At 33.2% G+C, this 14,423-nt stretch overlaps 1 protein-coding gene across 1 annotated transcript; it reads right to left on the reverse strand.

Moving 5' to 3' along the window:
• Positions 1-1,308: 1,308 nt before the first annotated feature.
• Positions 1,309-5,685, reverse strand: LOC144547302 (uncharacterized). Its single transcript, XM_078295914.1, has 3 exons — positions 4,912-5,685; positions 3,267-3,502; positions 1,309-2,786 (listed from the first exon to the last, which is right to left on the reverse strand). The coding sequence occupies exons 1-3, from the start codon at positions 5,178-5,180 to the stop codon at positions 1,435-1,437; spliced, it is 1,857 nt and encodes a 618-aa protein (XP_078152040.1). The 5' UTR covers positions 5,181-5,685; the 3' UTR covers positions 1,309-1,434.
• Between the last annotated feature and the right edge of the window lie 8,738 nt (positions 5,686-14,423).

Genomic DNA, 14,423 nt, shown 5'->3' on the forward strand with positions numbered 1-14,423 from the left:
TTTATTTTCGCCATATATACGTAGAAAAAAAATTAGGTGACCGTTGGGTTAAGAAAGTCAGAGACCCAAATACTGCATCTTGACCTAAAGTCAACACACAAAATCTTATTTTAGTTTAGTTTATGCAACCACACAGGAAATGTGAACTATATTAGAAGCATTTATGAGCATATGAAAGGTATGATTCATACTTGGACTGCAAAATCTACCCATATAAATTTTCTAGACAGAACCTTCAAATTTTGTTAAGAGATCTTTATTTTACGGTTTGATCCATATTTTAAAAATAAACTTTCTAATTCAGATCAATTAAAACCTACGCAAATACTTAGATATTAACACTGGTATTAGATTAGCAAGTGACTTAAGCGCATAACTATTAATAAACTTGTGCCTTAATTTATAATTTGCAATACATTTCTACAGAGTACTTGTTACATAATGCATCCATGGAAAAAAAAAGGCTGCGAGAGCTTAAGAGGTTTCACCGATCTCTAGTTTGTTGATTCTCTACGAAAGAAGAATTGATTTCATTGTGAAGAAGGCATCTATTATTAATTAATTAATGGTAAATTCATCTATTATTAATTAATTAATTGATTTCTTCCGAATCTTAATAAGTGATACAAAGTTCATTTATTTAAAAATTTCAAATCATTTGATAGTAACGGTTTTCTTTTTGTTCAAAAGTAATAAAAAAAATTATTTACGACAATTTTAATTTATAGATCAAATTGAAAATTTCATATCTAGAAAATTGAAACTTGAATTTTTGTGTGTGTGTGAAATAATTTGTGAATAATTTAGTTGGTATTATTCTCAAAATAAACATCACTCCCTAGTTTCATTTTACTAGTAAATACCCAAGTATCACTGTAAAACCATGCAAATACATGGACTTGGCTACGGTGCTATGGGTAGCTAAGAGGCCTCCCGTCCTACGGCTCAATATTCGACTTTTCAAAATTCTAACGGTCGATCTGAACCGTTCATCTTGTTCTCCATATTAATATGTGCTTGGAGACCAAATTTTACATTTTTTGGAAATTTTTTACTATTTTTTTAGATTTATTGAAAATCGCGGTTTTTCAGACAAATCTGGACCATAAAAAACAGCGATATTCAATAAATCTAAAAAAATAGTAAACAATTTCCAAAAAATGTAAAATTTGGTCTACAAACACATATTAATATGGAGAACAAGATGAACGGTTCGGATCGACCGTTAGGATTTTTAAAAGTCGAATATTGAGCCGTAGCATGGGAGGCCTCTTAGCTACCCATAGCATATTAGCCAAATCCCAAATACATACCTCTGCAAAATCATTACTTCAACACATGAAATCCTAAACAGTATATACACTAAAATTCAATTTTCTGATACAAAATGGAAAACGAATAACTTACGATTCAGATTACACTGCAACAGTAAAATTACCTCGTGCCCCTTGACTGAAATAATTCAACCCTAGCTTTGGCCTCTGGCAATAAATTATCAACCCTATGATCTTGAGCCATGTTTGCTTGTTTGGAGGCCCAAAGAAGCACCGTAAGGACACCCGCTTGTGCCAATTCCTCGCTATCTGGCACATGCAATGCTACATAACACAACAGTATCAGTGCCTCAATCTGTATCTGATCTCCCAAATACACCAGCTGCACTAAATGTCGGGCTCCACCTTCCTCTATAATTGCCTTGCAATGAGTTGCATGCAAGTGGTTTTCAGTACACGCGAACTTGGTAAGTGCAATTACTGCTTCTTTGGAAACTGGTGGTTCTCTATCATCAAGCAACTGCACAAGCGGGCCCACTATTCGGGTTTCGCTTGCCTGAAAAGTACGGGAAAGGCACCCTAGAGAAGTGATGCATGGCAACAACAATTCGTCATACACCCCGTTTCGCACAATGCGTAATAACTGTTCAACCACTGCTTTAGCAGCAGGTGAACTAGGTTTAAATGCTGACTGCCTTAGAGCAAGATTATGCTCAGCTACCTTGGATATCTCCATTACAGCCATGGCCGAGAAATACTGGACATCTCCAGTTCCTTTCTCCAACAAAGTTGCGAAACAAAGCAAAGCTCGTGACTCTGTGATGCTTTTACATATGCTGTCATTTCCTTTCGCAAGTAACCACAATGCTTTAGCTGCCATTGCTTTTAAATGCGCTTTCGTCTCAGCATCTTCTGACAAGCGGCCTCGTGTCACCCCAAAAGAGCCATTGTTCACTATTGCCGACTGCACTACTGAATGGATGTGACTTTTCGGGGCATTCGATTTTGGAAACCCATTACTAGTACCATTATTGTTATTATAATTAATATTATTACTACCAGGAGTGAAATTTTGAGCATCAGTATGTGCAAGAACAACAGAGTGTAGTGACAAGGCCTCAGAAGGAACAGCCTGGACGGAATACTTGCTATGCTCTTGTATAGTCTCAAAAGCCACGTGGCCAACAAGCAGTCGAACCACGTGGTTCTGTGCAAAGGAATCCTGGAAGTCAGGATTCTTTTCGCATAGCTCGCCAATGGCCCACGCCACAGTGGCCTGCACCTTCATGGGTGGTTCCTTGAGAGATTTGGCCAGAGCAGAGCAGATGCCAGCCTTGGCCAGGCATTCAACCGATTCCCTGTCGCGTGCCAGAAAACCCAGGGCACGAGCTGCAGCTTCGCGTCCTTCATCCCGGCCATCTTTGAGGAGGCGGAGGAGAGGGACCACACCATCCTCCTCAATTATTTTCCTTGCAAAGTGGTCGTTGTCACGTGCCAAGGAGGCCAAGGTACCTGTGTTGAAATAACCGAACAGTCATGAATTAGATAGCTGCAGCTTGAAATTAAACTTCCTAATATTTTAACGGAAGTGCTGTTATTGTGTAGATGTACTGGTAAAGATCTGTTAATAGTTGATAACACTTCAGTGCCAACCAAGAGGCGGATTATTTAAAAGGAACCTATATAGTACTACTATGTATGATAGACAATGCCAGCTAATCATGTATTTAACTATTTAAGTAAATGGAAATTAGAGATAACGTAATAAGGAAGCCCTATTTTTTAACTTCAAAATGGCTTATTTCATACAAAACACCAGTGGATGAAGTACAAAGTCCATTTCCTTTTAATTTATTTGCTGATACTCCTAGAAGCCTTGGAAATGGCAGAATCAGAAATACAAGTCGGCGCACAGTCACACTGGTGCAGGTCCACAAAATAACTATTGGTTTACCTGACATGTAATAAATTAAAAATAACATGACTACTTACTGGCAGAGTCAGCACGTGCTTCTGGCAATCCAGTGTGAAGCTTGGCAACATGATCCCATATCAGAAACAATATCGGTTCATTTTGGGCTATGTTTGGCAATCCATGCAAATCCGATTCTCCATCTGGATCATTATCTGGAGAAGATATCCTAATCAGCCATGACACGTTCTCTATTGAACTGTCAAGCTGTGCTGCCACCCGCGGGAACGAACCAGCCGGTATGATGTTAACCAACCTGAGTAACAACATAAAGGACATCATAAAGTTTTACAGATGTGTTGGTTATGTAATGTGTACTGGGTTATGCATTTAAAAATGTGTTTGTATTATACTTATTAACTCTTTATTAATTGCTAGTTGAATATATTTTTTTAAACCTTGAAAAACTTGTGGTATTGATGGTTGAGTACAGAATCATCACTCAACTTGTGTTTCATGTATTACAATAAACAGCACGAAGCTCATGTTGCGTCCAATTCAACACTAAAAGAACTATTTTCCATGCTGGCTGATATGTATATGCACTAGTGGCATACACTGGTATATAACCAATGATGTGATAAATCAACCAGAATTTCCAGGCTAAAATAAAAGAATCCGTATCCTCCCAGGTACCTGACTGAGTACAATGAGCTCCCAGCCAAGCGATTGGAATTCGGTGCCTATTTAGATATAGGGGTCCGTTTGAGATTAAACTGATGACTCAGATCTCATTGTATTCAGTCAGGTATTGCCCTGGATCTGAATTCAAAATAAAATCCACAAATTGATAAACTCAACATCTGCGTATGTACTATCTATCGCATGAGATTTTATCAGGTTTTCGCAATTTAATGCAATTGTATAGTTATGTACTGGGATACCATTTTAACAATGTCTATGTATAGTACTTTTAATTCTTCATATAGCAGCTAGTGATACAACCAAGAAAGTGCTTCGGTATTGTCAGTCAATAACAGATCAGCGATCTAATTTAGGTTGAAAATGTGCAATGAACTAATTCTACCCTCAATGATCAAATGTACAAGTTACTGGTACTTGTATTGGTACCCATAGTGACAAGGTACCCGAATTATACCCGAATTATACCCGTTTAATTCTTTTTTGGGGTGATGCCAAACCAAACACCGAATTATTCGGTTGACCGAACTTTGACCGAATTAAACCCGAATAATTCCCGAATTTTACGAACTTTTCCCGAATTTTATGAATTATTCACGAATTTTTCCTGAATTTTTCTAAGAACAATTATTTTTTTGGTTTTTTATTTTTTTGCTCCTTTGCAGGACTGAGATTTCTGATCCGGATAACTCCGAATCATTCCCGAATTATACCCGAATCACGAATTTTTGATCTCACCGAACTGAACCCGAATAATTCATTTGTCACTATGTTGGTACCCATCAATAGTTGCTACTTCCAGGTATTACCCAAAAAATGCCTCTGTTTATTTATTCACCTTACTAAATCTGAAAGAGTGATTAGTATGTCATGTATGCTTTAATACATCTAGAACTCTCCAAATGGAACATGCAACCCATGATTGACAAAAACATAAACTACCCAGTACCACTGTACAGTCATCCTTACCACTGTACAGTCATCCATTACATGATTTATACAAAAACTGAAAACCATAAGTACCTCCGCAAAATCCCACCATTGTCGCGGCATTTAGAAACCAATAACAGAGCCTTTGAGAGGGCTTGAGCTGTTTCTTCTGTCACACGTGCGGCGGGTCGTTCATACAATTCAGACCTAGCAGCTTGCCTCAGCAAGGAGGCTAGATGCTCGGCCTTGGTTTTGATCTCAGTACACTCTGGCCGGTACGATTGGGCGTCACCAGCAGCTTTCGCCACCTGGTCGGCCAGATGGATCGGTTTTGCTAGCATTGATTTCACTGCCTCACTCATCCTTGCTTTCCTTTCCTTAAATTGGCTTCTTTCTTTCTCCCCTTTTCCTTTTTCCTTAAATTATGTTCCGATTGTGCGTGAATTGGATGAAACCGGTAGGTTCAACTCACTAAGCGTGAATCGAAAACTCTAGACTAGTGGTTTGGTGAGTTCAATCCGATGAGAGATCAGCTCGTTTCTCTCTAGGTTGCTGTCTGGTGTAGTAGGTCGCTGCACAAGCGAAATCGGATTCGATCGGCAACTTCTCCTACTTTGGTGTTAGCATAATTAAATTAACAAGGTGTTGGGAGAAATTAGATGATAATTGTAGGGGATTTAAGAGAGAGAAAATTATGATAACAGTACAGAATAGGAAGCAAGGCTTGGAAGAACAGAATTAAGTACTGTTCTCCCAGATGAGTTGTATAGAGGTCTGGTCTGGTCTGGTCGGTCGCCTGTGACTGCGTGTGTGCTTGAGAGAGAGAGAGAGTTGTTTTTGCTTTCCTCAGAAAATTCCTAGTGGGCACTGGACAGGAATCCATATCCTCTCAGGTATTGCAGAGGATCACCCTCACTTTACGGTTTCAGATTCAATTTCAACCGGTTTGGTATTCGGGCTGCAATAGGGGGCAGTATTTTTGTACTTTGAGATTCGTGCCAAGTTAAAAAGAACTGTTCAGATCTAGTAATTGTAAAAGATTCCCTTATCAGGTATTGGAGAGGATTTGAATTCGACAGGACAGTGGGAGGAAATAATAAAAGAACTAAATTACTGGGTCATGGTCAATTCTTTTCTAGCTGCACCTGGTTCACGTAGACTGACATTTTTCTCTTATTTTTGCCCAAAATAAGAGAAGTCTACTAAAAACTGCTCATTTGGGCGTAGAAAATAACGAATTCATAAGGTATTTTATATTTTTAGTTCAAATCCAGTTCAATTTTTGTATATTAGCACGAAATTTAAAGAAATCTCATTTGTTATCAGTTTAGACTAGATTAATCGAACGTAAATTAACCTCAGAAGATCCGTGCTTGAAAATAACATCATTGTTATCTTCGGAATTAGGATTTGCAACTCCACCTATTATTCGTTTTTTTTTTTAAATATTTAAAGAAAGTATCGGCGTCATCCTTTCAAATTATTATATGTTACCATAAAAGAATATTATTTGACTTTTTCACTTCTACATCACAATAAGCATTATTAAGTATTAACGGCTACGCTTCCCCGGAAAAGAATTTACACGAGAATAGGTAAATAATTAATTAATTATTGACTCAGCTATTTAGGGTGCAGATTTTAACAGCAGAGTTTTGGCTAAAGCAGCGTTGAGAGGTGAGATAATTTTTTTAATTAGACCATATTATCCTTGTTTTAAAAACAAAACTAATAAAGAGATATTTGTTCATCTTTTCAATTAAATATATATATATATATATATATATATATATATATAATAAAATAATAACGGTAGATATTTCACCTTCTCCACCTCCTCCACTATCTATTGGATTTAATTTATGTATTAACTCTCATGTTAATTGTATAGCTTTTTATTTGCTTTCTCTAACCTATAAATATAAATTTTGTAAGTAGTTGAATGTGAACATTGAGATTGAGATATAATATAACATCCAACCTTCTTCCTCCTTGTTTCATCTCTTTTCAGTTTGTTTCTTCTATCTCTTCGCCTCCGCTCTACCACCTCCGTCCAAAAGGGACGGAGGACGGAGACTGGCAGCAAACTCCCCTCGCTCCACTGCTTTCCCACCAACAAGTCACCACCTTTTCTCAATCCAACGGTTTCACCGCAACTTTTGTACCTCCTCGTTGTCCTTTACACTTTTCGGAAGAAACGAGAGTCGGCGACGATAGCCCTAGTCACTAGCTCTCTCGTCATCGGACACCTTCCTGTCCTCTTCAACATTCGTCGGGAGTTTCAGAAAGACTTGGTGACAATAGCCCTAGTCGCTATCCCTCCTGTCTCCTAGCGCCTCCAACCCTCCCACCAACACTCCCGCTATACAAAACTCTTGTTTGGGAAGGGGAGATCGAGGCCGCATCGGCCTCTCCCACCTGCAAACCTAGCGGAAAAAAGAAAAAATATGATGCCCCCCTTCCTCCGGTCACTGACCTGTCGATGCTAAAGGTCGTCGATGTCTACTACCGATGGAGAATGTTTATTTTATTTTTTTATTTTAGTTGTTAGATGTTGAGGTTTAGATGTTAATATTCGGATGTTGATGTTGATGTTGATGAAGTTCGATAATGTTCTTGATGTAGAACAATTGATGTAATTTATGCTTTAATTAATGAAAATTATACTTGGCAGCCACTGCCAAGGTTTCAAAAAAAAAAATATTGAGATATAATATAGAAATAAGATTTAGCCTCTCCTCAGTTTTTATTTTGTTTTGTTTTATAATACGTTATCAGCACGAGTTTGCTCTAGTCAAGTTGCGACGTGATTTTCTCAAGAAGAAGATACTCTTTAGATTACATTTCATAACTTTACTGTTAGCAATAATTTTTATTTCTTGAATGAAATTTTCTTATTTTATACTGCTTACTGTTAGTAATAATTTTTATTTCTTGGATGAAATTTTCTTATTTGAATGAGAGTAATATTTTCATTCCCTGAAGAGAATAATAAAGTAAGTACATGATAATAACTAGAAGCTTTTGTACATACTTTAGCAATAAGCTTTTTCTAAAAAAACCTGAAGTTCTTAATCATAATTTTTTTATACAAGAGAACCTGAAGTTCTTAGCCAAAAGCTTTTATATATAAAAAAAAGAACCAGAAATTCTCATATAAAATATAATAACCGGAAGTTATTGTATGCCACTGAATGTTTTTATTTTACCTAACAACTAGAAGTTATTGATATTTATGATAACCGGAAGTTATCAAATAAATAAAATGTCTCCAATACTTAATTCTATTAGTAACATGAAGTTATTAAGATTCTTTTTCTTCAATCGTTTTTTTTTTAATTTATCAAGCACAAATGTATATTTAATTAAATTAGTTAATTCTCTTAATAACCTGAAGTTATTAAGATTCTTTTTCTTCAATCTTTTTATTTTTTTTATTTATCAAGCACAAATGCATATTTAATTAAATTAGTTAATAATAGTAGCATTTTTTTTGTATCCTTTTGATAGTATAACCTATATCTCAAGAACCCAAAGTTTGTATTACCCAGATAAAATAATAACTTGAAGTTATTGTTAGAAATATTTTTGTGCATCTGTTTCGGCCTCAATTTTAGCCTTGGCCGAATTTACTGTTTTTCAACATTATCTGTTTTGGCCAGTAACTGTTTCTGTTTAGAACTTGAAGTTCTATTAGAAATTTTAGTATATAATTAATATAATAACCAGCAGTTATTATAGGCCACTGGATGAATAATAACCTGAAATTATTCTCAATTAAAAACCTGAAGTTTTATTATAAATTCTCAAATAAAATCAATATAATAACCAGAAGTTATTATAGATCATTAGATGAAAATATAACCTGAAGTTATTTCAAATTAAATTCTACAATTGCACAGTCAAGTAATTTAATAACCGGAAGTTATTAAATAAATATTTTATTATAACCTGAAGTTATATAATATTAAACTGAAGTTATATTTAACTTTATTTATTTATTCATGCAATTTACGTATTCTTTTATTTATATTTATTTATCTCCTTTTTCATAATCTGAAGTTATGATATTAATAACCTAAAGTTATGACATTAATAAACTGAAGTTAATTTGTATCTATTTTCGTAATACATATGGCGAATCTCACAAAGTTTGAATTTATCTCATTTTTTTCAATTATCATAACTCGAAGTTATGGTAGTAATAACCTGATGTTGTAAGTCGATGTTTATCATGAAATAAAATTAGTTTTCTTTTATCTTATACATTTTCTTTTATGTTCAAAGGAAAAAGAATATGATTGGAGACTCCAGAAGAGCTAGGGTAAATATTAGAGATGAATGTCTCGTAGATAGTAGAACAACAAACACAATACTAAAAAGCAAGAAATATTTTTCTCTATTGTCTCCTTCAAAGACACATGTTAATACAATTTCTAGCATTAGTAATTTAATTGAGGGCTCCGGAAGAGCTTGTATCTTGTTACTTGAAGAAACAAAATTAATTATAAATGATGCATTAAACTCTAGTAAATCCAAAAGAAATTTACTAAGTTTTAAAGATATTCGACGTAATGGTTATCATCTTGAAACCATGACTAAAAATAATATTGAGTATCTCCAAATTACATCTATTGAATATGGCCAGAAGATCATATTGGAAAAGCTGAAAGCTTTATCCTCTGGATTATATTGTACGAACATAAACCCAATAGAATCAAATATGGTAAGTAACCAGAAGTTACTTGACACAAAGATGTTTACTCTGTGGCATGACAGATTAGGTCATCCAGGAAGCATTATGATGAGGAAAATAATTGAAAGTGCAAATGAACATCCCCTAAAGGTCCTGAAAATAATATTATCAAAAGATTTATCATTGCAGCATATTCTCTTGGAAAACTGATAATTTGGCCATCTAAAAATAAAATTGAAAATGAATCTCCTACATTTTAAGATTGAATTCAAGGAGATATTTGTGGGCCTATTTCTCCTCCATGTGGATCATTTAGATATTTTATGGTTTTAATTGATGCATCAACTCGATGGTCACATGTTTGCCTATTAGCCACAAGAAATGTTGCATCTGCTAGGCTATTAGCACAGATAATCCAATTGAGAGCAAATTTTCCGGATTATCAAATTAAGAGAACCCGGCTTGATAATGAGAGAGAATTTACATCCCAATCATTTAATGATTATTGTATGTCAATTGAGATTAAGGTAGAACATCCAGTGGCTCATGTACATACACAAAATGGTTTAGCTGAATCATTAATTAAAAGATTGCAACTGATTGCTAGACCATTAGTTATGAAATATAATCTACCATCTTCTGCATGGGGACATGCCATTTTACATGCTGCTGCACTTCTTAGATTAAGACCAACTGGATATCATAAATTTTCTCCATTACAATTGGTCTCTGGAAGAGAACCAAACTTGTTACATCTTAAAATTTTTGGTTGTGCTATGTATGTTCCAATTTCTCCACCACAACGTACACAAATGGGACTACAAAGAAGATTGGGAATTTATGTTGGTTTTAACTCTCCATCAATTATTAAATATTTAGAAACATTAACTGGAGATGTTTTTACAGCACGTTTTTCTGACTGTCAATTTGATGAGACAATATTTCCAATCTTTGGAGGAGAAAAAGAAAAGCTGGTAAAACAAGAAGTAACTTGGAATGCATCATTAATATCTTATCTTGATTCTCGAAGTGGTCAATGTGAATCGGAAATTCAAAATATTATACATTTGCAAATAATAGCAAATGAGTTACCAAATGCATTTACAGATATAAAAAGAGTGACTAAATCACATGTACCAGCTTTAAATGCAACCGCTCGAATTGATGTAATCCCAGCAAAGGTTACTATACAGAGAAAACGTGGAAGACCAACTGGTTCCAAAGATAAAAATCTACGAAAAAGCCCGATCACAATACGGATATGTGTTTACATATGGCGGTACTGCAATTTCATGGTGATCGACAAAACAGACATTGACGACAACATCATCAAATCATGCCGAATTAATTGCTCTATACGATGCTGGTCGAGAATGTGTCTGGTTAAGATCAATGATCCAACACATCTAGGAGGAATGCGGGCTCAAGTCAATCAAAGGAAGCCCGACAATACTATATGAAGATAATGCAGCATGTATTGCTCAAATTAAAGAAGGATATATTAAAGGTGACAGAACCAACCACATCTCGCCAAAATTCTTTTCAACTCATGATCTACAAAAGGATGGCTTGATAGATGTTTGTCAAATCAGATCAAGTGACAATTTGACAAACCTATTCACAAAATCATTGCCAAGAAAAGTTTTTGAGCAACTTTCACAGAAGATCGGCATCCGTCGCTTAAAAGATATACATTAAAATGAGGGGGAGTATTATACACGCTGCACTCTTTTTCCCTTCACTAAGTTTTGTCCCACTGGGTTTTCTTAGTAAGGTTTTTAATGAGGTAGCATAACTGATCGAAAATATCAGTTAATTCAAATTGGTCCTGAAGTATCAAATTAATATTTGTCATGCAGTACAATATTAATAGTGTATAATATAAAGTAAAATATCTAAGGGGGAGTGTTATGAAATAATAACAGTAGACATTTCACCTTCTCCACCTCCTCCACTATCAATTAAATTTAATTTATGTATTTACTCTCATGTTAATTGTATGGCTTTTTATTTGCTCTCTAGCCTATAAATATAAGTTTTCAAAGTGGTTGAATGTGAACATTGAGATTGAGATATAATATAGAAATAAGATTTAGCCTCTCCCCAGTTTTTATTTTGTTTTGTTTTATAATAATATACACAATGATATCACCGAACATTAATTATGTAGTTAATTACCTGGTTCATGTAAATTTGAAACCAAAAATCCAAATCCATTTTTTATGAACTTGCCTTTTTTTGTATCGTAATAAAAGTAAAAATAAAGAGAAAACCATACTACTAAAAAGAGAAGTTATTACTCCCACCAATTTTATATTACAACAAAAATTGAAATAGGTTAGTAATGAATACTTTATTATAATGCTAATAATATAACTAGATATTTTAAAAATTATAAATTTTATTTAAATTGAGCATAGTAGTAACTTCATTTTTAAAGAGTATATTAAGGTCTTCATTTGCATTTGCCGCTTCATTGATTTGAGTGGATCGTTTGTTAGCCTGTTGTTTGTATCCCCGATTTTAATTTTTTTGGCTTTCGAAGTTTGCACTTGTTGCGTATAACTTTTGGTTCATGCATCATCTTGAAATCAGACATAAATTTGAAATTTAGTTATTTAACAACTTTCTTTTTGTGAAGAGCCAATTGCTGATGTTTTTTTTACTAAAATTTATTAAGTAAACTCATCATTTTATCATCATCATAATCACTTGAGTTAGTGGAGCATACATGAGAATTCTATCAATTCTCTACTATGGATGAGTCAAATTCATATTGTTCATGTCATACTTTATTTTTATTATCAAATAGCTAAATTTATTTTAATTTTTTTGAAAAAATAATGTAAAAAAAATTAGGTAACAAATAAAATATGTGAGTAAAAGATGACGAATAATTTTATTGTTGAAAAAAGCTAATGAATCTGGAAACAAAAAAATTGTGTTCTCTGTTGAATCCCGGTAAGAATTTACAATGATTATTCCAATTTTTCCTCTAATTTCTCTCTGAAACGAAAATTGTTGTATCTTTACAAAAAAGGGGGTTCAGATATCCTACCGTGTAGAATGATACTTGCATTGTCCGCTTTAACCTGGCACAAATCTCAAAGCGGACCCCTATAATCCAAGGGAATACTGTAGAAAATTAACTTCATTTAGTCTAGTTAATATAATTTAAAAAAGATAATTAAAATTATTTATTTGAAAAAAAAATATTGTCAAAAATACTAATATTATAATTTTTTAGTCTTGCAAAGTACACTTTTGTCAATATATGTAATTATGTATCTTATTGTGAAGTATAGTCAAATAAATTATTTTTGGTCGGATTATACTATATCGCTAGATTGTCAAGGAAAAAAACTTAATTAAACAAATTTTCCTTAAAAAAAATTTACTAATTAGTTTAGAACTTTCATACGTACAGAAATAATGAGAGGGAAACTTTTTGAAAACGTTTGAAGAATATTGCTGATTTAATATTTACAATTACCTTTTTTGTTGTTGAGTACGTAGAGATTTGGAAATTTTCAATAATCTTTGACTATGTGTTGAAGAAGAGATAATAAAGAGACACGAGAAGTACCAAATAATATTTTATTTGTACTCAGCTGTAAGAGTCAACTAATGAGGTGCAGATTAATATTCGGTGATTTGCACGTAACTTTTCTAAGTTGAAAGATTCAAAATAGTTTCTTTATAAAACTTTGTTATTAAAATCTACACCCGCTATATATTTAGATAAAAAAAATCTAAATAGGGATTAGGGAGGTCGTCGACTACTCATTTAAATACGAATACTACCAACTGTTTATGAACCTTCACAATCACTCAACTTCTATTAAGCTGCAGTGACGACCTTGTTTGTTTTCTTCTTTTCTGGATATTATTGAGGAAAATGATATACTAACAAACTCGTTTACTACAATTGGATAAAATACTTTTTTTTTTTTTTTTTTTTTATAGAAGGATTCAAATTCGAATAATGAGATTAGCTAGTTAAAATATATATAAAAAATGACCTAGAAGAAAGAAGATGGAATATAGAAAGTTAAATTTATATGAGAATATTGAATATTATGATATATTTATGGAGATATTAGCTATTTTAAAAGTTTGAATGGGCACACTGGGAATTTTTCCTAAAACGAACTGTGCATCTATTTATAGTAGTCATTTTCTAGTACGATGTAGGGATTAATGCACGAAAGCCTAACTAACACCACGCTATAAATGTTGGCAATTAATTAGTAAATTAATCAAATTAAATGTCAGTCATGAACGTTTATAAACGTAAATAGGACAATTAATTAGGTCAGAAATCCACCCAATTAATTTTCAGTAGAAATATCAGGTGTCAATAATTTTTTTTTATCCAAATTATTTAATTACGCCTATGATGATTTTTTTTTAATTTAAAAAAAAATATCCAAAAGTATTAAGCATGAAAGCAAAAAAAAAAATTTAGTTTATATATAAGGCAATGTTAAAGAAATATAGACATTAGATTATATTCTTTCATTTCAGTGTTATTTATTCTACCACTATAATTTCACTGGGATATTTTTTTTAGCTCTCAGTTGTTTCTGGTATATATCATTCCAAAATTGTGCGTTCACATATTTTTTTAAAAATTAAGTTCAATAATAGCAGGTTAACAGATCAGAAGGATTTTATAAAGAAACGAGCAAGTGGCGACTTAATTTCTTCAGTAGTTATCTCAGTTTTTTTTTTTTTTTTTTCTGTAAATCAATTAATTAGTTTGCTTAGTGATGTTTTTTTTTATAGCTGTATATATGGATAAATTGACTTCGTCAATAAAGTCTCATTGTTTGCACTCCCGAAATTTTTATTTATACCATATTAAAAAAAAAAAAATTCAAAACATCTCCATTTAATCAAAATTCGA

This window comes from Carex rostrata, chromosome 31 (assembly GCF_964058835.1).
Source record: "Carex rostrata chromosome 31, lpCarRost1.2, whole genome shotgun sequence".
Lineage (NCBI taxonomy): Eukaryota > Viridiplantae > Streptophyta > Magnoliopsida > Poales > Cyperaceae > Carex > Carex rostrata.